General features: G+C 43.9%; 1 protein-coding gene across 2 annotated transcripts in view; it reads left to right on the top strand.

Moving 5' to 3' along the window:
* myo5b (myosin VB) overlaps nucleotides 1–22,897 on the top strand; it is a 134,199-nt gene extending 111,302 nt beyond the window's left edge. For both annotated transcript variants that reach the window (XM_084324581.1, XM_084324582.1), the window contains exons 27-39: nucleotides 888–953; nucleotides 2,302–2,541; nucleotides 5,012–5,106; nucleotides 7,825–8,023; nucleotides 8,132–8,225; nucleotides 8,928–9,080; nucleotides 9,242–9,393; nucleotides 9,498–9,587; nucleotides 14,606–14,756; nucleotides 15,136–15,430; nucleotides 16,895–17,069; nucleotides 18,481–18,561; nucleotides 19,948–22,897. In XM_084324581.1, coding sequence (XP_084180707.1) covers nucleotides 888–953; nucleotides 2,302–2,541; nucleotides 5,012–5,106; nucleotides 7,825–8,023; nucleotides 8,132–8,225; nucleotides 8,928–9,080; nucleotides 9,242–9,393; nucleotides 9,498–9,587; nucleotides 14,606–14,756; nucleotides 15,136–15,430; nucleotides 16,895–17,069; nucleotides 18,481–18,561; nucleotides 19,948–20,100 — 1,944 coding nt within the window. In that variant the 3' untranslated portion in view covers nucleotides 20,101–22,897. The remainder of the gene's footprint in view (nucleotides 1–887; nucleotides 954–2,301; nucleotides 2,542–5,011; nucleotides 5,107–7,824; nucleotides 8,024–8,131; nucleotides 8,226–8,927; nucleotides 9,081–9,241; nucleotides 9,394–9,497; nucleotides 9,588–14,605; nucleotides 14,757–15,135; nucleotides 15,431–16,894; nucleotides 17,070–18,480; nucleotides 18,562–19,947) is intronic.
* Nucleotides 22,898–26,007: the final 3,110 nt, after the last annotated feature.

Consider the following 26,007-nt stretch of genomic DNA (forward strand, 5'->3'; position numbering starts at 1 on the left):
AAACAATCATGTTTAATCAATATTCTCCATCTTCTCTTTTGAAAACTGCATGGGATTAGCATACAGTGCTGTAAGTAACGGGGAGACTCGTGGCTACCCCTAGAACCCATTTTCATATCTTGAGGTGAGAGGTCACCCCCTTGGCCATGGTAGTTTGTCCCTCACCAACATGTAGCCTAATTTCGGAACATTATTTAGCCCCCTTCCCTACAAGCTAGCATGCTGTGGTTGGTAGCGATGGATTCCTTAAAATAGATGGATAGATACTTTATTCATCCCCTAGGGCAGGGGTGCCTAACCTTTTTTGAACCAAGATCTACTTTTTAATTTACCACCTAGCCGAGAGCTACCAGCCAAAATTGTATATTGTAAGCCGTCATTTGAGGCTTTATAAAAGCAGCATAATGAACACAAATCTGTCAGTGCCGAGTCCGACCTCATCTTAAATAACAAACAGCATTGCTTGTTGTAGTTAACAAAGAGAGGCAGAGTTGATTTAGCAACAAAAAAAAATATTAATTTTATTAATCGAGATCTACTTGAAATCAGCCCGCGATCTACCTGTCGATCGCGATCGACTGGTTGGGCCCCACTGCCCTAGGGGAAATTCAGGGTATCTCATAGCTCACACAATATACAAATACAGACAATGACAGTTTCTCAGTCATTAAGTCATCTAGTTTCATAGGATACCAGTATCTTCACTCTAGTCCGCTACAGCTTCTGGAAGACGGTAATGTCGCCCGAGGGCGGGTCTCTGAGGGTTAAAGGTCGGGGATTACAAGGTCATTGGTTTATACCCTGCATTTGCCTTATGCTAAGCCATTCTTAGAAATGTTTTCTCTTTTTCTCTTTTTTGTGTTTATAACCACTTACTATCTTTTTAGGGCACTGATCCAAAGAGCCCTACGTCAGAGCAGGAGAGTGCAGATCTGGCCTACAACAGTCTCAAGGTACATGTCTGGCTCCTTTCACACAAACATACCCCTCCTCACATGAACGAACACCACAGCTCGCTGCATGATGTCTGTTTTAGTGGTCTTTGACTTTGTCTTGACCCTGGCCTTCCTGGTGTCTTTGATTGGTCTACCCATGAAGCTATGGGTGAGTTGAACTTCTGGGTTAAGAGAGTTGTTGTGATTGGGAGTAAATACTTTGATGGAACGATTAGGTATGATGGTGACATACTGAGGGGTCTTAGAAGACAGATTATGGTGTATGATGCATGATGCTGTTTGTTGGGCACCGTTTCATTTTTAGATTAGACTTGGAACAGTGAGAGAAGTCGGCGTGTGAAATTAATGCGTATGTAAAAAGATTGCAGTAGAATGCAATGATGCATTAAATTATATAAATCTTGTATATTTTTCCTAAAATTTGTGACAGAAGCTCAGCTGTGCACCACAGTCCTTCTTGCATGTGTTTGTGTTGATTAACTATTGACTTTTATGGTACAGCATAGATAAATACTATGCATCATCTTGCTCAATCATAAAGTAAAGATAAATTCTTCCTAATCTGAGATTACACTCAGATGGGAGAACAAAGTTCAAAGGTGGAACAGAGTATTAAAGGCACAGTCTGCAATCTAAATATTAACAAAAGGGTGAGCCTATCAACAAAATGGTCTCAAATTAATTCATAGTATTCGATTGCAAACACGTTGGTAATGATGATCATTAAAAGACAATTGTATTGTATGGCAAACAAGTCATGACAATACTATTAATTGACTGGTCTCGTAATATAAGGACTATCAGCAGATAACAATTGAATACGATTTTATGTGTTTTCTGATGAGCTTGGTGCAGTTTAGGCCCGCAATGGAAGATTCTGATCTGAGAAATGAAGCTAGTGCAGACTGATAATTGTTCTGCCAGACCTTTCTCCTGCGTTGGCACAGTGCTAACATAGTGTGGAGAGAGGTCTGGCTATGTGAGACTACCAGGAAATAGATCCACTTTGTGTACTGTTTGTTGACCTTACCTGTGCTTGTGTTCTTTACAGAGCCACTTTACTACAACAATATACTTCAACTATTTATCCTCCATTATGGATGTTTCATAATACTCCTCCTTAGTGTGTATGCAAACTTCAGTTTTTATTTATTTATTTGAGCAGATTTCCCAATTGGCTATCCCACGCAAATGTAACACTCCAAAGTGACAATCTCATGATGTTCCTGTTTTTGGATCAAACGGGGCTTAATGACAACTTTGATGCTTGTTTACCATTTTGATTTGAGAACTTATTGTGTGGGTCCATCCTGACCATCTATTCTCCGGGACTGTATCCCTACAGAGACAGGAGCTGGAGTCTGAGAACAAGAAACTGAAGAATGACCTCAACGAGGTGAGGAAGGCCATCGCTGACCGCGCCTCCCAGAACAGCTCGTCCAATGAGCTGCAGGATGGCTATAACCTACTGCTCAGCCAGCTCAAGGCAGCCAGTGAGGAACTGGATGTCCGCAAGGAGGAGGTCCTCATTCTCAGGACTCAGATAGTCAGCACCGCCAAACAGCAAGACACTAGCAACCACATCGTAAGTCCATTTATATGGCTTCTTGTACGTGTGTTTAATTTATAGTATGTACATGTATAAAATGTAGAGCGAATGTAGTATATGACCTGATATACGACCTCATTTGATAATCAAGACTTAATTGCTACTTTATCAAGTTCTGCACGTGGTTTGTGTGATCTGTTTTGAGACATCTGGGTCGAGGAGAAGCATGTGTGGGGCGGCGTGGCTCAGGGGTAGAGCGGGTCGTCCAATGATCGAAGGGTTGGTGGTTCGAATCCCGCTCAAGCCCATGTCCATCCCACTGCCGTTGTGTCCTTGGGCAAGACACTTAACCTACTTGCCTCGTATGAATGTGTATGCATGTGAATGAATGTTGGTGGTGGTCGGAGGGGCCGTAGGCGTTGATTATTCGCCACGCTTCCGTGAGTCTGCCTCAGGGCAGCTCTGGCTGCAATTGTAGCTTACCACCACCGGTATGACTGTGTATGAACGAATAATGGACTCTGTAAGCGCTCTGGGGTCTCTGGGGTGTCACAAAGAGCGCTATATAAATCCAATCCATTATTATTATTATTATTATATGTCTGGGCGTTAGAATAGGTTTGGGTCAATTTAATATATATACTGTATCTGTATGTCATGTATGTCATATATGTTATGATGAATTGAAAATGGGGCACCCTGATGTAAACGAGACGAAAGTCTTTCTCTGGTCTGCATCCCCTTAACAATTGTGTGTATTGAGCCGTACTGTATTGTACCCATTCTGCAATCTGTTAATAAAGATTTCAATCAATCAATCAATCAGTGACTCAAAGCACCTGATGGGCATGCATATTGAAAGGAACACGCCAACATTATGGGAAATACACTCTGTCCCAGTTTGGGTCATCCAGACCATATTATTACTCTGATGAATAAACCTTTGTTTTATCAAGTCTACCTTCGACTACCTACAATCATTGATCGAGGTGATTTCCCTCACACGTCTTCTAGAAACTGCATCAGATTTTGTAGCAGATAACATGATAAATAACGACTTATTTATTTTTATTTTATTTTACCTCTGTCTGTGAAGCTAGGGTACCAATTTCCTCTCTGTGCATTCAGTTGCAAGCTATCCGGTTGCATGCTAGCCTAGCTTAGCACAAATTAATGGAAGTGGATATGGATCAGCTAGCCTAGCTTAAAACGCTGCAAGAGGTGTTTTTGACCAACAGCCAGGCTAGCTGATCCGTATCGGCTTCAATTAATTTGTTCTAAATTAGACTAGCTTGCAGCCGGATAGCTTTCCCAGTGCATTACCCATAAATTGGGCGTGTTCCTTTAAACCTTTTATACGTTACACACACAAAAAAATCTGGAACTTGCTATCAATTCATCATTGTAACAGGAAAATCTCATTATAAGGCACACGACTGTGCTAGGATGTTGGCAGCCTTGGGTGTTGACTCTTTACCCAAAGACATACTTGCAGTGTCACAGGAGTGATATTGTGGAGGACAGGGAGACGGTGATAAATTTGTCCTCGCAGTAGCTTAATGTGATATTCTCTAGTGTTCAGTATTGGAGACAGACGGGTATTTCATATTGTATCAACCTTGAGGACAAGACGGCAGGAGGCAATTTCAAGAAATTGCTTTATTGAAACGATCAATAAAGTAATTAAACAACTGCAGACTGGGGTGACAGGGTTTGTCATTAAGTATTTAAACTGTCCAAACGGATACTGAAGTATTGAGTTTTATGGTAAGACGTTCCACGTGTCGGGCAGATTTCCCAAGTGCAGTGTGAACTCTGGGGGTTTGAAGTGTAAGGAAAATTGTTTGAAAAGTTAGTTTTGTTCCGTAGTGTAATGCAGTGATGGTCCAGAGTAGCATGTGGAGAACGGGAATCCTCGTCTCTAATCATGACTCTGTTTTACCAAACAGCTAAACGTTTCAGCTCTGCTTCCGCTGGCTCAGTCAGATCCGAGACGTGCTTGATGTATCATCTGCCTCCCAGGGACCTTCTGACTGACACGTTATTTTCCCTGAGAGATAATAGTTGAACCTTGAGGGAAGAAATGGCCGTCTCTCCGTCTCGTTGGTGATTCATTTCTTGGAGTTGAGGCTCATCGTTCAGAGATGCAGAGATTAGGAAGGTCGTCCACTCTGTTGATGGCTCATGTACTGTGCAAGTCAGTGTTGTGAGTTTGTTGTAGAATAGTGATTTAAAAGGACACAATACCAGCATTTTCTAGCTTGTTGGTCTTATGTCAGTCTCGCCCTGATAAGAGCTGATGCCTGAAAAGGCTTTGCAGCATGTTTTTCCATTGTTGAGATATTTGGGAACAATTCTGTGATGCTTTCTATCATTGGCAGAAGTTTTGAGTGAACCTGAAAATGTATTTTAAAACACTAGTTTTAAAGTAACTAGTATTGGCTATTAAATCCTATCAAGGCAACATAGGACCCACATGTAAACTCACTGTAATTTCTCTCAACAGGAAAGCAATAATGTGCCTGAATTGAACAACAGCAAAAAGCCCATTGACAAGGAAGAAGCTCTCAAGGCGTACCATGGACTCTGTGAGTCTAAAAAGTAAGTTGGTGTCACAAAATATGTACATTCCTCCAATACTGTGATGCAACTCAGACATTCACTTGTCTCCATTAGCTATGTTCAGCCTGGCTGGGGCCTCATATAATAGCTCGTGGCTGGGGCTAGCCATGGTGTGTGGTATGGTTGGGGTTGTGTCTTCATTGTGTTTCGTGTAAACTCTCCGGTTGCTTTCAAATTTCACACCACCGACTGTGGTACACAAGCTAAACCATGATGAACGGGTCCAGCGGGGTTTGGTCCGGTCTGGCCAGGTTGGGATTAAACAGGTGTCCGTCTCAGCCGGGGTCCAGTCGGGTTTGGCCAGGTTCTAAAGACAATGGAGACGCACGCTCCCTGTGTGTCAGACGGGCCACAGCACGACTAAACCCTGGCTATTGGAGACGAGGCTTTAGTTTCCTCCCAACAGGACATGCTGCCCCAGAGGCAGTTGTTGGAGTGAGGGTAAAGGAACACGCCAACATCACCTGTCGTCTTCTCCCCAGTGAGACAAGAAGATGGATACCAGTTTCCTCTCTGTGCGTTTAGTAGAAAGCTATCCGGCTGTACGCTAGCCTAGCTGAATGGGCGCGGCTAGCCTAGACGGTGGCCAAATAACACCTCTCCTGGAGTTGTAAGCTAAGCTAGCCGCTACCCATCCTCTTCTATTCATTGTGCTAAGCTAAGCTAGTGTGCAGCCGGTTCGCTTTCTACTGAATGCCCAGAGAGGAAACTGATATATCCATCTTCTTGTTGTCTGACTCTGGAGAAGTTCCCCATAATGTTGGCCTGTTCCTTTAAGCTCTCTGTTCAATTGCCAATATCAGTCCCTGACTGTTGCTGCAACCTACAGGGCAAGGCTGTGGAAGGTGACCGTCCCTATTGTAGATGTGATTTGATGCTTCCTTCAGAGGTCACATGACGGTATTTACATCTATTTACAGTGAAACCGCCAATCGGATGTGGCCAAATATATCGCAAGTGGTTATATTCTGATTCCATTCAATGGTTGCCGACTGGATCGGAATCCATCTAAAGTCATCTAAATTCATGGCCTGGTGGTGACCTTGTTATCAGAGCTCTCGCACACGGTGGGTGGATGATGGGAGTTACACATTAGCATTTTCTTTATGAGCCAGCTGAAGCACTTTGAGACTGACAAACATCTCCCACCCTACCCTTCCCACACTGTATATTTCATGCTGTTTGGACCGGTTGGCCCACAGAGGTGGAAGATGCATGTAGGATGCCAGTGTAACTCTCATCGCTGCTGCATCTGTGGCACAAACAGTTTAACCTGCAGGGAAATATCATGCAATATCTTAATTATAGCTTAATGACCCAATTGAAACCCAAGTAATTAGAGGCAGATGCTCATACTGACACTTTCACCCTACAGAAGGATCTGTGGATAATATGTTAAATGCCCCCCTGTGGAGTGGAGAATGGTCTTTAGTGTGTGTGCATGTTTATACTTTTCCTTTGAGGTAACGGTATAAAGTCAGTGAGCCTTAAGTGCTCCAGAAATCTGAGTCTTCGACAGCAGAAATCTGTGGGTTTGCGTGGTGTTTTCTGCGCTGCTATCTTTTATACTTTATTATACTACTAACTACCAATACTATACTACTAACGCTTCTTTCCTCTACAAAGTTCCTCACATCCTTCCTTGTTCTTTTTCTTTTCTCCTGTTTTCATTTCTTTGTCTTGCTGACCTCCTCTGTGCCTCGCTGCTCTCTTGCCTCGTGGACAGCAGCAAAGCTCAAGACTGGGGTTATTTGAATGAAGACGGAGAGCTGGGCTTGGCCTACCAGGGTCTAAAACAAGTGGCCAGGTCTCTCTCTCTCTCTCTCTCTGCTTACTTTTATTTCTGCCTGTACTGTACTTGCTTTTCTCTCTTTTCTCTACCTTGCTTACCTCTTCCTTTCATCCCTTCTTCCTCCTCCTTTCATCCATTCTTTCTCCTCCTTTCTTCTTTATTCTACCAGAGTATGATGAGAAAAGTACTTTTTTGTTTTTTTTAAGCATTTTAATCAGTGAGCCATGCATGGAGCCCATGCATCTTTAGCAGATCCATTCTATAGGAATGATCTGAAGGAGACCCTTTTGGGATCTAAACGTTGTATTTCCATAAACAAGTTGTAGTTGCAAACTTAAAGGGGAACTACACACAATTTCCAAGAATTCATACATGTTATGCCTCTGGTCTCTTAACCCTCTGGTCTAAGACGGTACAAACATATTAGTGAAAATGAGCGACTCTCCAAATCCATAAACTAGAGTGCTAAAACTCAAATTAAAGTGTGAGGCTGCTGACGATGAAATGGTAAAGATTTTATAGATGATGCTGAGAGCATCCAGGACAATGTTCTGAGTTAAATTTTCTGTTTCAGAACTGAGAATAAAGCTCATTTGGATATCAAAATAAAAACAGATTTTACACTTGACGACAAAAGTTTGATTCTTACTTCTCTGGTTTCTGGCTTTGGGAGAGAGAGTAGCTCATGTTCACAAATATCGATTGAACTGTCTTAGGCCAGGGAAATAACATATTTTAATGTTTTATTTTTTTTATTATTTGAGTGGTGTTCCCCTTTAAGCCAGCATGCAGGATCTTCTCTCTTTCTCCTAAACGTAGACATTCTAAGGTCAACAGATCGTTTTGCTTTGCCTTTCTAAGCCTCTAATTGCAATTATCTTATCTCCCCTCCCTCTCACCGCTAGGCTGCTGGAGGCCCAGCTCCAGTCTCAGTGCAGGCAGCACAAGGACGAGCTGGAGGCGCTGCACACTCAGATCGAGCTGCTGAGGGACGACATTGAGAAGAAACAAGAGCTGCTGAACTACACCATGTCTCTGTCGCCCGAGGCACAGGTGGAGTTCAGCGTTCAGCAGGAGCTCACTCGCCTCACCAACGACAACCTGGTGAGACCGCTGTTAACCGCAGCGTGGGAAACACTGGCCTTGTAAGAGTTAACCCGGCGTGGGAAGGAATGAAAGGAATGACACCCTTTTATTTCTGGCTCCTCCTAGGACCTGAAAGAGCTAGTGGAGAAACAGGAGAAGAACGAGAGGAAGTTAAAGAAGCAACTGAAGATATATATGAAGAAGGTCCAGGAGCTAGAAGGTAAGAGATGGAAGACCTCATGTGTTCTATATGAAGAGGTAAGAGACAGAAGACCTCATGTGTTCTATATGAAGAGGTAAGAGACAGAAGACCTCATGTGTTCTATATGAAGAAGGTTCAGGAGCTAGAAGGTAAGAGACAGAAAACCTCCTGTGTTCTATATGAAGAAGGTGCAGGTCGGAACTAGATGACACGGGAGAGAAGGTTGCGGCAGGATTCGATCCTAGACCGGTAGTTCCAGAGGCGCCGGTCTTAACCACTACACCATGTGGGCACAATCAGTGTTGCGATGCTCATATCAACACTGGTTGCACGCACGCTAATGACGCCACGTGCACGCGCCCTCCCAGGCGCATGCATGCGCATAAATGTTCCCTCGCATAAGGACAGACGTGCCTAATTGCCTCTACGAATGGAATGTAACACCTGACGACCGGCGCTATTGATATGCAAAGTAGCCAGGTGGCTACTGGTTGGCGCATCAGTCGAGTACAGCGCATTACTCCGTGCAACAAAAGCAGAAGCGCGTGCACACAGGAATGCGCTGCACACGACTGATGCGCGTCTGCTCACAAAACTTTTGTTGCACGGAGTGCAACCTCGTCCCAAGAGCAACGCATCACTGGGCACAATATTCATCTTAATTTAAAACCACGTGTTTTATTTTACATGATGACCGTCATGTCTCCATTCTCTGCGCAGTGTCTCAGGCTGCTGCGGTCCAGCTCAGCAAGGCCAGGCCGGAGGTGAGTAATCGGCAGGTGACGGTGGTCCAGCGTAAGGAGAAGGACTTCGAGGGCATGCTGGAGTACTACAAGGAGGACGAGGCCCTGCTGGTCAAGAGCCTCATCACCGGTAAGACATGGAGAAGCCACCCGTCGACACTGACGCCGGGTCAATTTCTCAACAGTTAGTCCTGGAATCTCAAGAACTTTATGGATTGTGCTTTTCACAGCACAACGTTCGTGTCTTTGGTTGGAATGTTTTGAGCTTAATTCGCGGGGTTTTGTTTCCAGACATGAGGCCCAGCGCCGTGTCAGCCACAGTCCCCTGCCTGCCGGCCTACATCCTCTTCATGTGCATCCGTCATGCGGACTACATCAATGACGACCAGAAGGTTCACGCTCTGCTCACATCCACCATTAATGCCATCAAGAAGGTCCTGAAGGTACTGTGTGTAGAGTATACTATATATATTATTCTTATTGTATATTCCTCAGGAGGTTGTACTTTGCAGTCTGTTTTTCATACACTTAAATTCTTCTTCTGCAGAAAAACAATGAAGACTTCGAGATGACCTCCTTCTGGCTGGCCAACACCAGCCGTCTCCTGCACTGTCTGAAGCAGTACAGCGGAGATGAGGTGAGATATTCAACGTAATGCGCTAACTGAGATTTGAACGAGGACCACGTGGACTCAACCAAAACTCACGGTTCCGTGGAATAAGCCCTGAAATGTATAGGTTGAGTCTAAATGGTCCTCGTTGCAGGACTGTGCCGGATGAGAACCATGTGATTCAGCCACTAAATGACAAGCTCAATCTCACTGCAATTATCTAAATCTTAGTCAACGCACCTTTTTTTAACACTTTCGCGGCCACTGGGATGAGTCTAATTAATGTCAAGAGGACCGGGGAATGTAAACAGACGTGGGGCTGTTTGTAGAGCTAAATCTATACTTTATAGTATTGCTAAATCTATACTTTATAGTATTGCTATCTGTCCATTCTCATTGTGAATTGAGACCATAAACCGTCCCTTCAAAATGGCTTAAAGGCCAACCTCTAGGTTAAACCCTACTGATCAATTATGGGTAGTTTACATCATTGGTATATAATTTCATTATTTATTTATTTCCATTTGACACCGGAAATGCCACTCTGAAAGAGTTAAAAAGGTCCACGCACGAATAACATGCACGCGCGAATCAAAAAAGCTTATCAAAACGCCGACGTCACAACAGGTGTGGCTTGCATATTAATGAGCCGAATCTAATGTTGCTTTTCCACTAAAATAAAGTACTCAGTTTGTCTCCGTGTGGGGAGGCGGGGCTGCTGGTGATCAGCATGAGAGCTCCAGAAATGACACGTGAAAAACTGCAGACCACTGATTGGTCAGAAGAGAGACGCGTGACGTCACTGTTTGGGGAGTCTGAACGAAAACACAGAATGTCCGCGCCGCCATCTTTAATGTCTCGCGTAGTAGTGATGTGCCAAACGGATCATTTCAGTGAGTGAGCGATTCGATACACGCTCACCGCAATGAACCGATTCACGTAAGCGACTCACGGCTCACGGATCATTGACACTTCCGGAGGAAGTTCCGTAAGCCAAAATATGAAGCGTGAGCGCGCAGCCCGAGCGCGAAAAAAATTTGGCCGATGTTATACAATTACATACAATTATACATACAATTGTTAAGGGGATGCAGACCAGAGAAAGACTTTCGTCTTGTTTACATCAGGATCCCCCTGTTTACATCAGTAATCATCAGTAACATTTAGAATTGATTTCAAGGTCCTCCTCCTTATATACAAAGGATAAACATTGCGATCATCTACAATGTTAGATGAAAATCAGGGATGCAGCCTTTGCTAACTATGCACCAAAGTTATGGAACACACTACCTATGGACATTAGGGAAGAAAAAGGAGTTCTAGGACGAGGGTGATCAATTGCATATTTGCATCATGTTACGTTAGCATAGCCTATTCATAGGCTACTGTTGTTTAACAAAATACACTAATTAGCGCCACTCGACTCCTATACAGCCAAATAAGTATGCTATTCATTCAGTTGTCTGTGTCAATGTCTGTCAATAGGTATAGTACTACTATTCATTCAGTTTCTCATAGAAACGTGTCAGACTTTGAGCCCCCGATCGACAATATCCGTTGAGTTCAGGACTTCATTAAGCCATTTGATGGAGAAGCAAGGTGGAATGCTTGTATCAAGGTGATGCTCCCAGTTAGCATGCCAAGTGATCAATTGCATATTTGCATCACGTTACGTTAGCATAGCCTATTCATAGACTACTGTTGTTTGACAAAAGACACTCATTAGCGCCACTCGACTCCTATACAACCAAATAAGTAGTATGCTATTCATTCAGTTGTCTGTGTCAATGTCTGTCTATTCATTCAGTTTATCATAGAAACGTGTCAGACTCTAGTTGAGCCCCCGATCGACGATATCCGTTGAGTTCATTGTGTGTGTCTGTTGTGCATGCCGGGGGGGGGGGGGGGGGGCGTGAACCGACTCATTGCCAGACGTGAGCGATTCGACTCACGCTCACGGCAATGACTCGGCTCTTATGAACGAGTCGCTCATGACCGACCCATCACTATCGCGTAGGATATCTTTTGTGTGTTTGCAGCAAGAAACGAGTGCAATAAAAAAGGATACAGTCACTGTGTATTCTGCCTCATTTATTGATGAAACAAAACCGACATCAACACAATTTGCCACCGAGCGGAGAGTTTAGTCTGACAAAAAGATCGCTGATTAGTTACGCTTGTTGTTGGGGGTTAGGGACGTAACGTTAGTTAGCCTAATGCTAACGTTAGCAGATAGACACGAGAGGCTATCTGTGTAGAATAGACACAATGAGGTAACGTTAGCGTTAGCATAATAGACACAACGAGAGTCTGGTTAATGTTGTTATTGATTGATTGAAAACTGTGTTTTACTCTGGCTTGCCAAGCTCATCATAGCCCCTTTCGTGACTGATGCACCGAGTGAAGCTTGTGGACTCGACAACAGCGGCGGCCGCAGGGCGCCGGAGCCCGCAGCGCTAGTTAGCTCATAGCTATCGTGTAACACTAGCCTTTGCGGGCTCGGGCGCCCTGCGGCTGCCGCCGCCGTCGCGTCCATGGGCCCCCCGGCAGGGCACCCGTCGGGTCGGGGTGTACAGAGAGGAGAGAACCATTTTGGGTCGGCCGTTCATGCCGGCCAGCGAGCCGGATGTCGGGATATGTTGTTAGCACAATAGCTACCAAGCTAAGCTATGTTATCTACTAACGTTATAAACACAATGTGTACAACGACACAATGATTTACATTATTACAAATATGGTAACGTGGTTAGCTTTAGAGATGGATGGATGGCTATAATCACGGAGCAATAGTGAGGTGAAACAGATACATTTCCATTCGGCTAGTAGTAGCAAGCATATATCTATGGTAGCAAGGCTCTCTGCCTGCCACTAGCTGTGTGACTCTCAGCGCCCCCTGGTGATACCCCTGGTGACCAATACCTGTTGTGACGACATTACACGTGCACGTTATAAACCATTGATTAAAATATGCAAGTGCATGTTGATTGTGTTGGGCAGACAAAATGTTTTGATAAAAACGCTAAAACTGGGTCAATTTCAATACTTTTTTTTACAATTCTTCATGAAAGTCACTGTTGGCCTAGTCCACATTGTTTATTGAACAAAAATACAACGTGGAGGTTGCACTTTAAAGAAAAAAGAAATTCATCAATACGTTCTCATTTTATAGCGCAGTGAATATAAGCATTATACCGGATTTGGTCTAGTATATTTCCTGGAAGCCGAAATACAGGGCTAATAGCTAATAACGTTAAATCCAATGGCATTTCGGTTATAGATCAATTTCGGTAGGATCCTCACGCATGTATGCATGAAAGGGGGGGGGGGGGGGGGGGGGAGACGTCGTTTCTGATTATTGATCACCAATAACCGCGTTAGCCTCATTAGCCTCATAGGCCGAACGCCTGGATGGCTATCAAAACAAGGCCCGATCGGGATGTACTTTGCGTGAAAAAGATCTTACCATGTTCCGGTGGGATCCCCCCGAGCATTTCCCCGTTATCGATCGCCATCTGGTAGATCGATATGTCCATTGGCTGATGATAAATCCCCTTATTGCATGGTGAAATCTGCGATGCAAAACGTATTCCAAGGTACAGGCTACACATCTAGAATCCTAACTGAAATCTCCATTGAAAGTAAAAAAAAAAATACTGATCCGTTCAGCCACGCATTATCGCGATAGCGCCCCTAAGAGGATCTGGCCGGTATTGCACCTTCTCGAATTCATAGAGTAGGGTAAATCTGCAGTGCCGCTCGGCGACCTTGAATAGGTTATTAAAATGGAATAAAAGCAATAACAACTTGCCACGGATTTATCCGTGCTTCTGTCCACAACGGGTGGAATCGAAACACAGAGATATACGTCCTTGGGCGCCATTGTGTTAAAGGAGGATTTAAATACATAATCTCTTCAGCTAATATTTGCATGGAGGATTTATGACTTCCTTTCCACAAAACATCAATGGTCCTAGCTGCACATATTTGTGCCACAGAAACTATACATGTATACTTAAGGATAGATACATAGGTAATAGAACATAGAACAAAGTGCAAATAGTAATGATAATGGTGATAATAGTAGTGAACAGTAGTGGGTGGCAGGATTCAATCAGATAGTAATAGTGATGATGGTATACATGGTCCAAACCGCAGTAACGCACTGCACCAGTGTCCGTGCAGTGTTTATTATTAAGAGTCAGATAGTCCTAACAGTGTTTATTATTAAGAGCCAGATAGTCAGATGGCTACTGGCACAAAGGACTTGCATGTTGCGAGTTTGAGCAATAGAGCAAACTCGTAAGTACCTAGGGAAATTGTATGACACTTTCTGTGGCCCAGATATGCGCCAGCAAGCAGGGATGCTGTTGCAGCTACAATAGACCTCTCACGTGTGTCATATTCTGGCTGCTCATGTCTCTCCGGAAACCCCTGTAGCTATAGGTAAAGAGAATTAATGGACTGTGAGAACGTCGCTCCTAGCTTTGTCTGTGGTACGTGCAGCTCTGTTCCTCTGTGTCGCCGTTGTGATATTGATTTCTCTCTCTGCTAAAGCGGGGGATTTTGAATTCTGAAGTGGCAGTAAAAACAAAAAATAGGAAAAAATGCTAGCCAAAACTAGCATAGCATTGCAGATCAGGTCACCCGATGTCACCATGAAAACATCCAGTCAATGTAGCTCTTAAAACTAGGCCAGTTAGTAAAACATCTAAGTGTAATCCTCCTGTAAAACGACCTCTCGCCCCACATGCAGTTTAAACACAATATTACTGGTAAACAGGAATGGACATTTTGGGGAGATTTCGTAAGATATGGATAAAATGAGCTACTGTATAAAGACTACACTACAGTCTTCCATAAAAAAGGACCATTAAGACTTTATTCACAGTAAGGGCTGTTTGAGGGAGAACAGTGTGGGATTGGAGATCATTTTAATAATAGAGTTGTTAAGTGTTTAAGGTAAACAAGTTCCCTGGAGGAATCCATGTGTTCTCAAAGCTTCTCTCTTATTTTAGTTGACTAACATGTCCCTCCTACCCCCACAGGTATTCATGACTCAGAACTCGGGCAAACAGAACGACCACTGCCTGAAGAACTTTGATCTGACGGAATACAGACAGGTGCTGAGTGACCTCTCCATCCAGATCTACCAGCAGCTCATCAAGGTGGCTGAGAACACCATGCAGCCCATGATCGGTACGTTTCTGCTCCGATAAAGAGACGACGAGAGACGTGAGCCAGGAGACCAGCACACGACTACTGTGCATCAATCATAGGTTCATGGTAGTTTTAAGTATTGTAAGACTGTAAGTCTGTCATGGTTGTCATGTAGGTTTCATAACACAGTATTGTAATGGTTTTGGTAGAGTTGGATTTGATAGTTTTGTGTATCATGAAAGTACAGTAGTAACAATAAGTATAGATAAATCTAATAAGATAATCCTTTATTGATCCCCTTGGGGAATTGCAGGCAGCATGGGGGAGGGGAGGTACAGGTATATAGGCAGGGTAATTGTAGAAAGACATAAGTATATAGGCAATAAAACAAATTAACCCTCCATCTCCCCTGGTTCAGTGTCGGCCATGTTGGAGAGTGAAAGCATCCCTAGCCTGGCGGGGGTCAAGCCCATGGGCTACAGGAACCGCTCTTCCAGCATGGACAACGACGGGGACGGCCCGTGCAGCTACACCCTGGACGCCCTGATCCGGCAGCTGGGCCAGTTCCACGGCGTGATGGCGGAGCACGGCCTCGACCCGGAGATCGCCGGCCAGGTGCTCCGGCAGCTGTTCTACTGCATCAACGCCCACACCCTCAACAACCTGCTGCTGCGCAAAGACGTCTGCTCCTGGAGCACCGGCATGCAGCTCAGGTACACGGGCACAGACCAGGGTTCGCACAAGGTCCTTGAAGTGCTTAAAGTGCTTGATTTCTTTAAAAAAAAAAGCCAAGGCCTGGAATTCCTTGAAAACAGCAAAAAAAATTAACAAAGTGCTTAAAAAGTCATTGAAATTCAAATCACCCATTCGCATTGAATGTTTAGTTCATCCATGATATAATTGTTCTGAATCAAGAAATAGAATTTTTTTTATTTAAATTAACTAATTGTGTGAAATTGGTTTTAAGCCATAAATATTGGATCAGATATTTCTTTCTATAAAAAAAACAGCATTTAAAAGTGAATTGTATCCTTTTAAATGCCCTTTTAACACATTGTGTGCCGGTCGGATATGACGAATTATCGCTTGTATGCCGGCACTTTAATCAATGGGAGGACGAGCACATTTGCGAGCGATTAAACAATATCTTAAATTATGGCTATGGGTTTAATACACCCGTCGCTTATCAATGACTTGCTTGCAGTCAACATGTACGAAACGGATTGTTTTTTCATAAGTACATTTCCGTTTTATACCCTTTTGAATACGAGTATAGTTTTGGAGATTTCTAGAAAGAAAAAAAGATTCCGCAGTAATAGCCATTTACTGGAATACACAAAACACGTTGTCATTTTCCGGCTGATTTATGAATCGTTTTCAAATAAACGCTAGATTATCGAGAGTATTTGTGTTCTTATGCACGATACAAAAGTGGGCTGAAAAATCATTTATTCATGCTCAGCGCCTAACGCCACACACACACGCGTTGTGAACGCTGTGAAAAAAAACTGATTAACCCAAAACTGGTAACATACAGTCCTTACCTCAGATCAGATGTTCTGCAAAAAGATGAATCCAATTCTTGATCGCCATTCCAAATATCGATCACGTTTATTGATCCAACGTTATACTCCGAAACACATAATCCACACTGCTTCCAGTCCCCTCAATGAATGCAATAGTATCAGGTTGCATGCCCCAGAAGTCAAATGTGGACCGGAGTTATTTTTTCTGATGCAAGTCCCATCGACTCCAATCCAATTATGTGCATTACCATCCGGGAGACGATAGGGGGCGGTATTTGCCCTTTTCGAGCTCAGAGCTATTCCCAATGATAACGTCAGGCTGGATGGATGAAAAATGAATGGATATCGCTAATAAAAGAAAAAACGATTGGCACACAACGCATGGCGAGTTAGGACGAGAAATCTCGTTGTTGGCAACCAAAGTGTTAAATGAAAAATAGTGATTGGAAAGGTACTTGAAAGTCCTTGAATTTAATTTTGCAATGTCTGTGGGAATCCTGACGGATGTTTAGTAGTAGTTCTGTGTAGATCTTGGCTTGGCGCTCTGAGCCTCTGCACCCGACTCTGCCACGGTTAGGGGTTTGATGGTATAACGCGGGTTAATTGAGTTCACCTTTATTTATGCGAGTGGTTTGACTGTTGCCCGTTCAGGTTTAACGTCAGCCAGATGGAGGAGTGGCTGCGGGGGAAGAACCTGCAGCAGAGCGGAGCAGCGCTCACCATGGAGCCGGTCATCCAGGCCGCGCAGCTGCTGCAGGTCAAGAAGAAGACGTCTCAGGACGCTGAGGCCATCAGCTCCCTGTGCATCGCCCTCTCATCGCAACAGGTACTCACACACACACCACACACCACACACACACAGACACACACCATACAGACACAGACACTCACACACTACACCACACACACGCACAGACAGATACAGACACACACACCACACTAGGGGTGGGACGATACATCGATCCAGAACGATATATCGATCTATTATCAATTATCAAATAGGATCGATGCAACGTAAAAAGATCTATTCATATTGCGATACTCTTATTTTGAAAATCCTCTGTTGAGCATATCCGCCGGGCCGCAACAACAACATTAGCTCAGTGCAGCTCAGCGTGTGTAGACGTTAGACAGCATTGCTTCAGAGTCCGCCTATTTTGAGACCCGAAATAAGTGCCTGTTGTTTTTTCCCCACAAGGGGTCAAATGCATCTAACCTGCTTTCCATCCTCGCCATTCCTTTATGCCCATGTCGCGTTAAATACCGAAATTAACGTTGCGTTAGCATAAGCTAACTAAGAGAACAGCAGAGGTCCACTAGGGACTGGGAAGGAGGGGGGGTTACTGCATTCTCAAGATAGCCCCACTAACAGGATCTTGCCGGTACTGCACCTTCTGACTCCCAATATGCCTTTTCCAGCCAAAATACAGCGCTGTGACAGTGAATAGGAATAGGATATATTAATATCGAGGAAAAAAAAGAAAAACGAACCAAAAACAGTGAACAGGAGGTCTATTTGTATTAAAAACAATAGATTGTTTTTCATTTAAATGTCTGGAAGAGATAAAAAATAAAAATGTCAAATGATATTTCCATTGCCTTTTTTTGTTGTTGATTTAAATGTTACTGATTGTGTTAAATGGGCATATAATATCGTCTCATATCGATCGCAGGCACCTGAATCGAATCGTATCGTATCGTGGCAGACTTTGTGATATCGGAAAATATCGTATCGTTGTCCAAAGAATCAATATCGTATCGTATCGTGATGAAACTGGTGATTCCCACCCCTACACCACACACACACTCACACAGACACACACACAATCACACACAGACATACAGACACACACAGTCACATACAGACACACACCATACCACCACACACACTCGCACTCACACACACTACACCGCACACACACACAGACACCATACACACACAGACAGACACACACACCACACACAGACACCACACACTCACTTTCTCTCTCTCTCTCTCTCTCTCTCTCTCTCTCACTCACTCACTCACTCACTCACTCACTCACTCACTCACTCACTCACTCACGCACTCACCCTCACACACACAGACACCACACACGCACATGCTCTCTCTCTCTCACATTCACTCTCTTTCGCTCACTCACTCTCTCTCACTCACACACACAAAACTCATCATTCAAGTATAAGCAGTTATAAGCAGAAGTCAGCTCTCACTAACCACTCTTCTCTGGTTACAGATTGTGAAGATTCTCAACCTCTACACGCCACTCAACGAGTTTGAGGAAAGGGTCACTGTGTCCTTCATACGAAACATTCAGGTAAACCGGGTGAACTAGGGCTGTCCTCCACTGAGGAAGCTCCACTAGGTATACAGTCATAGGATTCTGTCCACTAATTGAATAGTCCATTTAACTCTTTGATGGCCAAACACGTAATATCTCGTGTTTCACCGTCAATGCTTGAGCGCCAAGAACCTTAGATCCTTTGATCTTTTTCCTTTGATCCCCGTTCTAAACGGTCAGCCGGATCACTCTAGGTGTCCCTGGCTCATTTGCCTACATTGGAATTGCAATGCCGATCGAATCTCACCAGGTGGCAGTATCGCCTACCTTTTGAACTCTTGATAGTCCAGTTCAGACATTGTCTCTACTGATCCCTTTCTGTCAAGACTCGCTCTGAGGGGGAGGAGCTCTTGCAGAGCAATCGCTAGGAGATCTGCTCGCCTCAAAACCTATAGTTTCCCAGAAACACAAGTCATTTCATATAAACGAGTAATCGCGATCGCCGATGGGATCATTGGAATTATTCTTTTTGGAGTACCTTCTGTCTAAGGTAAGTGTCTTATTCACAGTGTCTTATTTTACCGGACCTAAACCAAGCTTTTTCTAACGATCACATTTTCGGGGTAAGACTACTACCATGTACATATGTGCCTTCACAAAATCACTATATACCTTTGATTTGGGAGTATTTGGGGTTTCAGGGGATCAACCAGAACGATTTGGGCTTATCGTGTGTGTCTTATCTCGCGATCTATGGAAAAACACTGGATTATTTTGGAAATGGGCGATGTTTAGCGTGTAATAAACTACAAACTACAGTGTGTAGAAACAAACTCTTTTTTACATTTTGGACTAGAAATAGTGTCTGTCAAATGAGCCATATGATTCTCTCCATAGCTATAATATAGAATATATAATAGCTCTGCAAAGATCGTGAAATATCGTGAAAATGGTCAAGAAAAGCTGGCGCTAGCCAGTGCAGATGGGGAAAGCTTGTGGCGCTCAAAGAGTTAAAGGGGAACTACGCCCAATTTCAGAATTCATGTTCACAAATATTGATTGAACTTTCCTAGGCCATGGAAATAACATATTGCCATTCTTAATTTGGGTGGTGTTCCCATTTAATCAACAAATCTGTGAAGTTGTTTTTCCCACATTATGGTCCTTCTGCAAATTTAACGTAATCTTATTTTTTTCTTCTATTGAACAAGAAAACATATTTGTGAATATTTGTGTGATGCCCAATATATGCTTATGAAATCTAAATAATTTAATGAATTATAATATAAAAAACCCAGCTAATAGTTGACTAATAGGGTAGGCCCTACAATGAAATGGTGGCTTGATCTAGTTATTTTTAAAGCATGTATGTTTTTTTTTTTTTTTTCCAATCATAATTTTCTGTCTCTTTTCCTTGTCCAGAGTCATCTAAAGGAGAGGAAGGACCCTCCCCAGCTGCTGGTGGACACCAAGCACACCTTCCCCGTTCTGTTCCCCTATACCCCCTCCGCCCTCAGCCTGGAGACCCTGCACATCCCCGCCTCCCTCAAACTGGACTTCCTGATTCAAGTCTGAGGCTTCCGATAGGCCCACCAGAGGCCCGGCTCTAAGCATAGAGGAGTAGACGAGACCCACAGCAAAGACCTCAGTAAACTGGCTTATGTTCCAGTTGTAAATCTAAACAAAAGGGGGCGCCAAATCTCTTCAGGGGTCATTGATGTCCTACAGACCAGCAAGGAAAGTGTATTCTTGTGTGACTCAAGCAAAAGACTCTGTATGGTATCAAGTAACGGTGTAATCATGTCAAACAATGTCTCTCTGGTGTCTCTTTCTAAGTGGACCTTTTTAAAAGGAGGATCACCTGTGAAGCTACAGTAACTTTGCCATTTTTGCATAAGCGCTCGTCTTCATGTCAAGAAAGTGAGCTTCAGAAATATATTTGAACACGGTCATGTTAAACTCCATGCATAACTGAGTCTCATATTTTGCCAAAACAAATGTATTTTTAATGTGTTCACCGACAACAACAAAAAGAAAATAATTCACGGCAGCCTGGATGTTGTGTGACAGGCTCTGACGGTGCATTCATCCCCCCCCCCCCCCCTGTGCCTCATATTCACCGCGCAAAACCTTGTGGACGGACGGCAGAGACGGGAGCAGCGCAGTGTGGACGTGACTCGACTCTACTGCTACTCTCCATCTCATGCCTCGAGGAGGCCTCTGTCCTCGGCACGCTTCCCTCACCGCACTCCCCAGGTCTTTATCTCTGGCGTTACGTAAGCGCTCGTGTACTGGTTAGTCTCTCCCCGTCTCTGCAGTCCCACGTAAGCCCCAGCAAATCAGAAACGGTCATCGTCGACGTTGGGATTTGAGTCCGAGCTGCTCTGAATCTCCCGTCGTCTTGGACTCTGCCGCCACGTCGCGACAGCTTTTAGACGGCGTTTCAGAATGCGGTTGGAAAGTACAAAGTGGCCTAGCATGCCAGTGAAGAGGGTCGTGTGCAAGTGAAGTTGTAGAAGGGAGGGAGAAAATTATCTATGAGGTTGAGTCAAGTGTTCCTTTATTAATCCCCTTGAGGGGAATTTGGGAGAGATGGGTGCATAATTGCAGATGCTGCATCCTATGCAGGATATTGCAACAGCCCCGTTGAGCAGGGAGGCGTCCTGCAGGATAAGTGAAGTGAGAGAGAGTGGGAAGTTGTTTCATTAGGAAGTGTGATGGGAGGAGGAAGTGATGATGTGGTGTTGAGCCAGTGGAGGATTGGAACCACCGGGGCTACTGGTGATGAACGAGGAGAACTACCAATCAACCGGCCGCAACGTGGACAGTAAATCAGACGGACGTTTCTTTTTCATTTCCCCCCAACAGATACACTGCGTCTCTCCCTGCTGCTGTTACAGCGAGGTATAGAGGAGGGTCAGAGGGAAGCCGCTAAGCGCTCTTCTCCTCCTGTCCTCCTGACACACGGCGTCTCCGACTTTGTAAAAGCGGAAGTAACGCTATAAGCGACCGTACGCGGTGTTTACCGTTTCTCGTCCTCTCGTGTCTTCGCCCCCTGCCCCGTCCACGTATCGGGACGAACCGTCTCTCCGTTTTGCAATCCACACCGATTGAGTGCACAAAGGAGAATCTCGCGATTGAACTGGTGTGTCTTTTCAATTTGTGTGATTTCATTTTTGTCTTTTTTTCAATCACGGTTGTGGTTAAGGGTTTGGGGGATTTCCTACGACGCTACGTGCTCATTCTCGGCCTCCTCTGTACTTGTTTGCTATTTTTTTTTTCACCTGTCTTGTCTTCACACCTCTTTCAGATGAGGGGATAAAGACCCACCTCTGAGATAGACGTCCTCTGCTGCTCTCTGCTGTCGGATATATAGAGAAACATCAGTTTTCTGTACATTCCATTAGCAGCATTATGTACGCTGGAGTTCATTTGGGCCACGTTGCCTCCTGTGAGGCCTTTCTGTCCCGTCCCTGTGCCATTTCTTTTGTCTTAGATTACCCTTGGAAGGGTTTTTGGCACAGCTTGAGAACAATACTGTTTAATAACTCGTTATGTTAGATGTGTAGATGACATTCCTTCACAGTCTATTGATGTTTCCTTCATTTTGAAAGGTGTTCGTCTTGTTCGGAAGCGTAAACTAATAAGAATGAAATCGGTGTACTACACTATATTGACTATTTGAACTGGTTCTAGTGCAAAATGTTATATTTACCCTTTCACTACCACACTACAAAGGGTTAACGTTTTCACTACCACACTAGCCTTTCACTACCACGCTACAAAGGGTTGAACACTTTCACTACCACACTACAGAAGGTTAACCCTTTCACTACCACACTACAAAGGGTTAACACTTTCACTACCACACTACAGAAGGTTAACCTTTCACTACCACACTACAGACTGTTAACCATCTAGTGTGGTAGTGAAAGGTTCATCTTCTGTAGTGTGGTAGTGAAAGTGTTAACCCTTTGTAGTGTGGTAGTGAAAGGGTTAAGGGGGCGGGGGTTGACCTGATTTACAATTACTTTTTAAAATGCAGATGATTACATCCTTTATAATGTTATCTTTTTTTAAGCAGATGTCTCAAGATAGCTTATCAATCCATACTCTGTATCCAGTGTAACTCTCCAGAAATGCCAGCAATCCTTTAGCAAGAGCAGGTGTCGGGTTTTCCAAATGGTCGCTATATCATTTTGAAAGGAAACTCCTCGTTTTGAACGTGTTTATCAAAATCTTGCCGTGAGTAAAAACCATGGCGAAGTGTCTCGTTGAAATGGAAAGTGTGAATAATGTATTTATGTATTTCAATGAATATATTTTTAAGATGAAGTAGGAAAGATTCATCATTACATATTTTGTAAGGTTATTATTGTTTTTTTTTCTTTTTGTTCTAATACCAACTTGTGATCGTATTTAGTCTTTGGGTCTTAATAACAAAAACACTTATTGTTCAAGGAAAATGAAATCTTGAAATGGTCTTGCATCGTTTGTTAATGTGTTGGACCAGGCTCTCCTAAACCTTGGGGTCCCAATATCTAAATTATGGTAACTATTTTGATATGAAGAAGTGGGCCCAAGCTTCCGCATGTAAGTCACGGTGAAGGTTTAAAGCCCTTTTTGCTATGTAAAGTTTTGTTTTTGCTCTTTAAAGCTGCACTATGCAGTTTTGTTGGAGGGTGATTTGTTTGCAGAGCCTGTAAAAGACATTTACTGTAATACTTTAAATGATTTTATCTTATGTTTATTTATCATAAATGAAAACGAAATTATTCTGAGGCACTGTAAACATAAGCCTAGAATATATTAACAAAACTGCGGATCCTTTTCAGGAAGCTTTCTAGCTTCAAACTGTTCCAGCGATCCAGGTTTCCTCTGAGGGCAGTTTGTTTATTCAGTTATGAAAATATAGCTTAGGAGTTATTCCCTTATCTGACTACATAGTGCACCTTTAAAAGAACACGCTGACATTATGGGAAATGCGCTTACCATCTTCAGAGTCAGACAAGAAGGTAGATATCAATTTCACCTCTGTGTGTCCAGTATCTGGCTGCAAGTTAGCTTAGCACAATGAATGGAAGCAGATACGGATCAGCTAGCCTAGCTTAACTCCGGGAAAGGTGTTTTTGGCCAACACCTTGGCTAGCTGATCCGTGTCCGCTTCCATTCATTTGTGCTAAGCTAACGCACAAAGAGGAAATTGGTATCGATCTTCTTGTCTGACTCTGGGGAGCGCATTTCCTATAATGCTGGCCTGTTCTTTTGAACGAGGAAACGACAGGAGCTTGCCAACTTGAAAGACCAATTAATTTTCCAAGGTAAATAATAGTTGTCTAATGGGAAGAAGAAAAAAGGTTGCAACACCCCTGTGCAACACAAACATTTCATACAGTGTAGAAAGAAAAAGCAAAAACAATGTGTTGATGGAAGAGAACGACATGAGTCATGTTTTCATACTACATGTCTCAAAAGGACAACCTTTTCCTCCTATGTTACTGTAGCTTGTTTTTAATATTCTTTAGCGCTGGTGTTTGTGTTCTATTGCCTAAATTTTGAAGACGTCTCTCCCCTTCTACACTCGGGGTCTGGTCCGTGAGGAGGTATGTGAACACGGTCGTGCGATCGTTCCCATAACAGTCATGTCAGGTGTGCGTCTACACAAACCAGCTGTTTCTAAGAGTTAACTGGGTGTAATTGTGGTCACCCCACCCCCCCCCCCCCCCTCTCCCTTGACACACACACACACACAAAAGGCCCTCCAAGTGACAGCTTCTGTCAGACTGAGGTATTGAAGTAGAATGAACTAGGTGAACAAAAGATTTCCAAAATGAACATTGTAGCTGAGGGGTACAATTCCCTGACTGTATTGTTAGATATGATATTTAATACCACTACCTCATGTACTTTAACTTCTGGCCACCCAGTACAAGATATAAGTATGATGAACACTTTCCCACCTGATGAAACGAACCAACACAAATGGACCAAATCGAATATTTAATACAGCAAAGGGTGTATACAACATTCACTTAATTACATTTATGATTTGAAATGTTAAGTATGCACTTTTATGGCAAATGAGTATTCGTAGGTAAATCAACATTGAATGTCCAATCTCTGGTTGCGCAGGGAGTAAGTATACAACCTGGAATATTTAGGAAACGATAGCGATAGTACTTAAATGATTATAGCTGGATACACTAAGGGGGGGGGGGGTCCCGCTGGTTGTAAGACAGTAGGAGGGGGGGGTTAGAGAAGTCGCTGGCGGTATCCCATCTGGCCGACGGTGTCTTGGGAGAATCCAAAGTCTTAGACCCAGTGCCCACAGAACCTCGGGCCGCAGACGAATACAGCTGGACCCTCTGTGGAACGGTATCTGCCGGTCCACAACGGAGAGACGTGGTGCGACCTCACGTGTAGAGCGCCGCCTCACCTGTAGTCCTCTCCGGGGGGTAATTCCAACACTCGACAGTGTTGGCCTTTATCCATGGAATAATCAAAGCACATAAAGCATAATCCAAGAGCCGTGGAAGGCTCGCCGTCGTCGGGTAGAGTAATCCAATATACAGGTCCAGTCGCTCTTGACCCGGAGCTCCTCGGATGCAATCACCACTAGGGGTCTGACCAGCCTGGATAAGCGTCCAGATAACGTCAGGAACGATGGGGGTACTGATAACTGTAGGACTCGAACCGAACGATGCACCATACATAAATAGACTATTATTAGCTTAATAGAATACGTCCAACTCGACGGTATGGTGCCAAACTATGACCATTCAACTATTAATCTACACGATATCTCAATGCCTATTCTGGGCCAAGTAGGCCCTACTACACCGCACGTGCTTCGTGGGGAGGCTTTTGCGTCTGTCACTCTGTTGGAGGGTAAAGAACTGGACTAAAAGAAAGTTCTACTTTACGAGCGCCATATATATATGCGCTATGAACAAATAGTACCACACGTATTTCGCCCGGCATATTACTGCGCGGAACCGGGGGTTGCCTCGACATGTTAGGCGGCACGATTGAACTTGAACCTAGGGGTATGGCAACCTGGCGCCAGGTTCTCGTCCAATGGTAGAATGAAACTATTATGGGCTGTTTAGTAGAAACGGGGATATTCAATGCATATTGTACAAGGAATATACAGGGGATATCAAACGATATACAAATACAATTAAATATATATATATAAATAAATATACATATTCGGTTTAATCTGATCCTTCACAACAGCCGCCCCCTAATTAGTCCCACCTAATTAGCTAAACAGAGACAGATTAACCGCACTGTCTTCCACTCAAGGTCCGCTGTAAGGTCAGTCAACTCACAAAGTCATAGGGTCATGGTCATCATCGATAGTATCTGGGAGTCGGGGCAGTTCTATGAGCCTCGCCACGGGCCGTGTGTAGGTGCGCCCTTGGACGAGTACTTCAGCTGCTCGGACCTTGCCATCGGCACCGGTGATCACTTTGCTTA

Source organism: Notolepis coatsorum, assembly GCF_963971535.1.
Source record: "Notolepis coatsorum genome assembly, chromosome: 11".
Classification (NCBI taxonomy): domain Eukaryota; kingdom Metazoa; phylum Chordata; class Actinopteri; order Aulopiformes; family Paralepididae; genus Notolepis; species Notolepis coatsorum.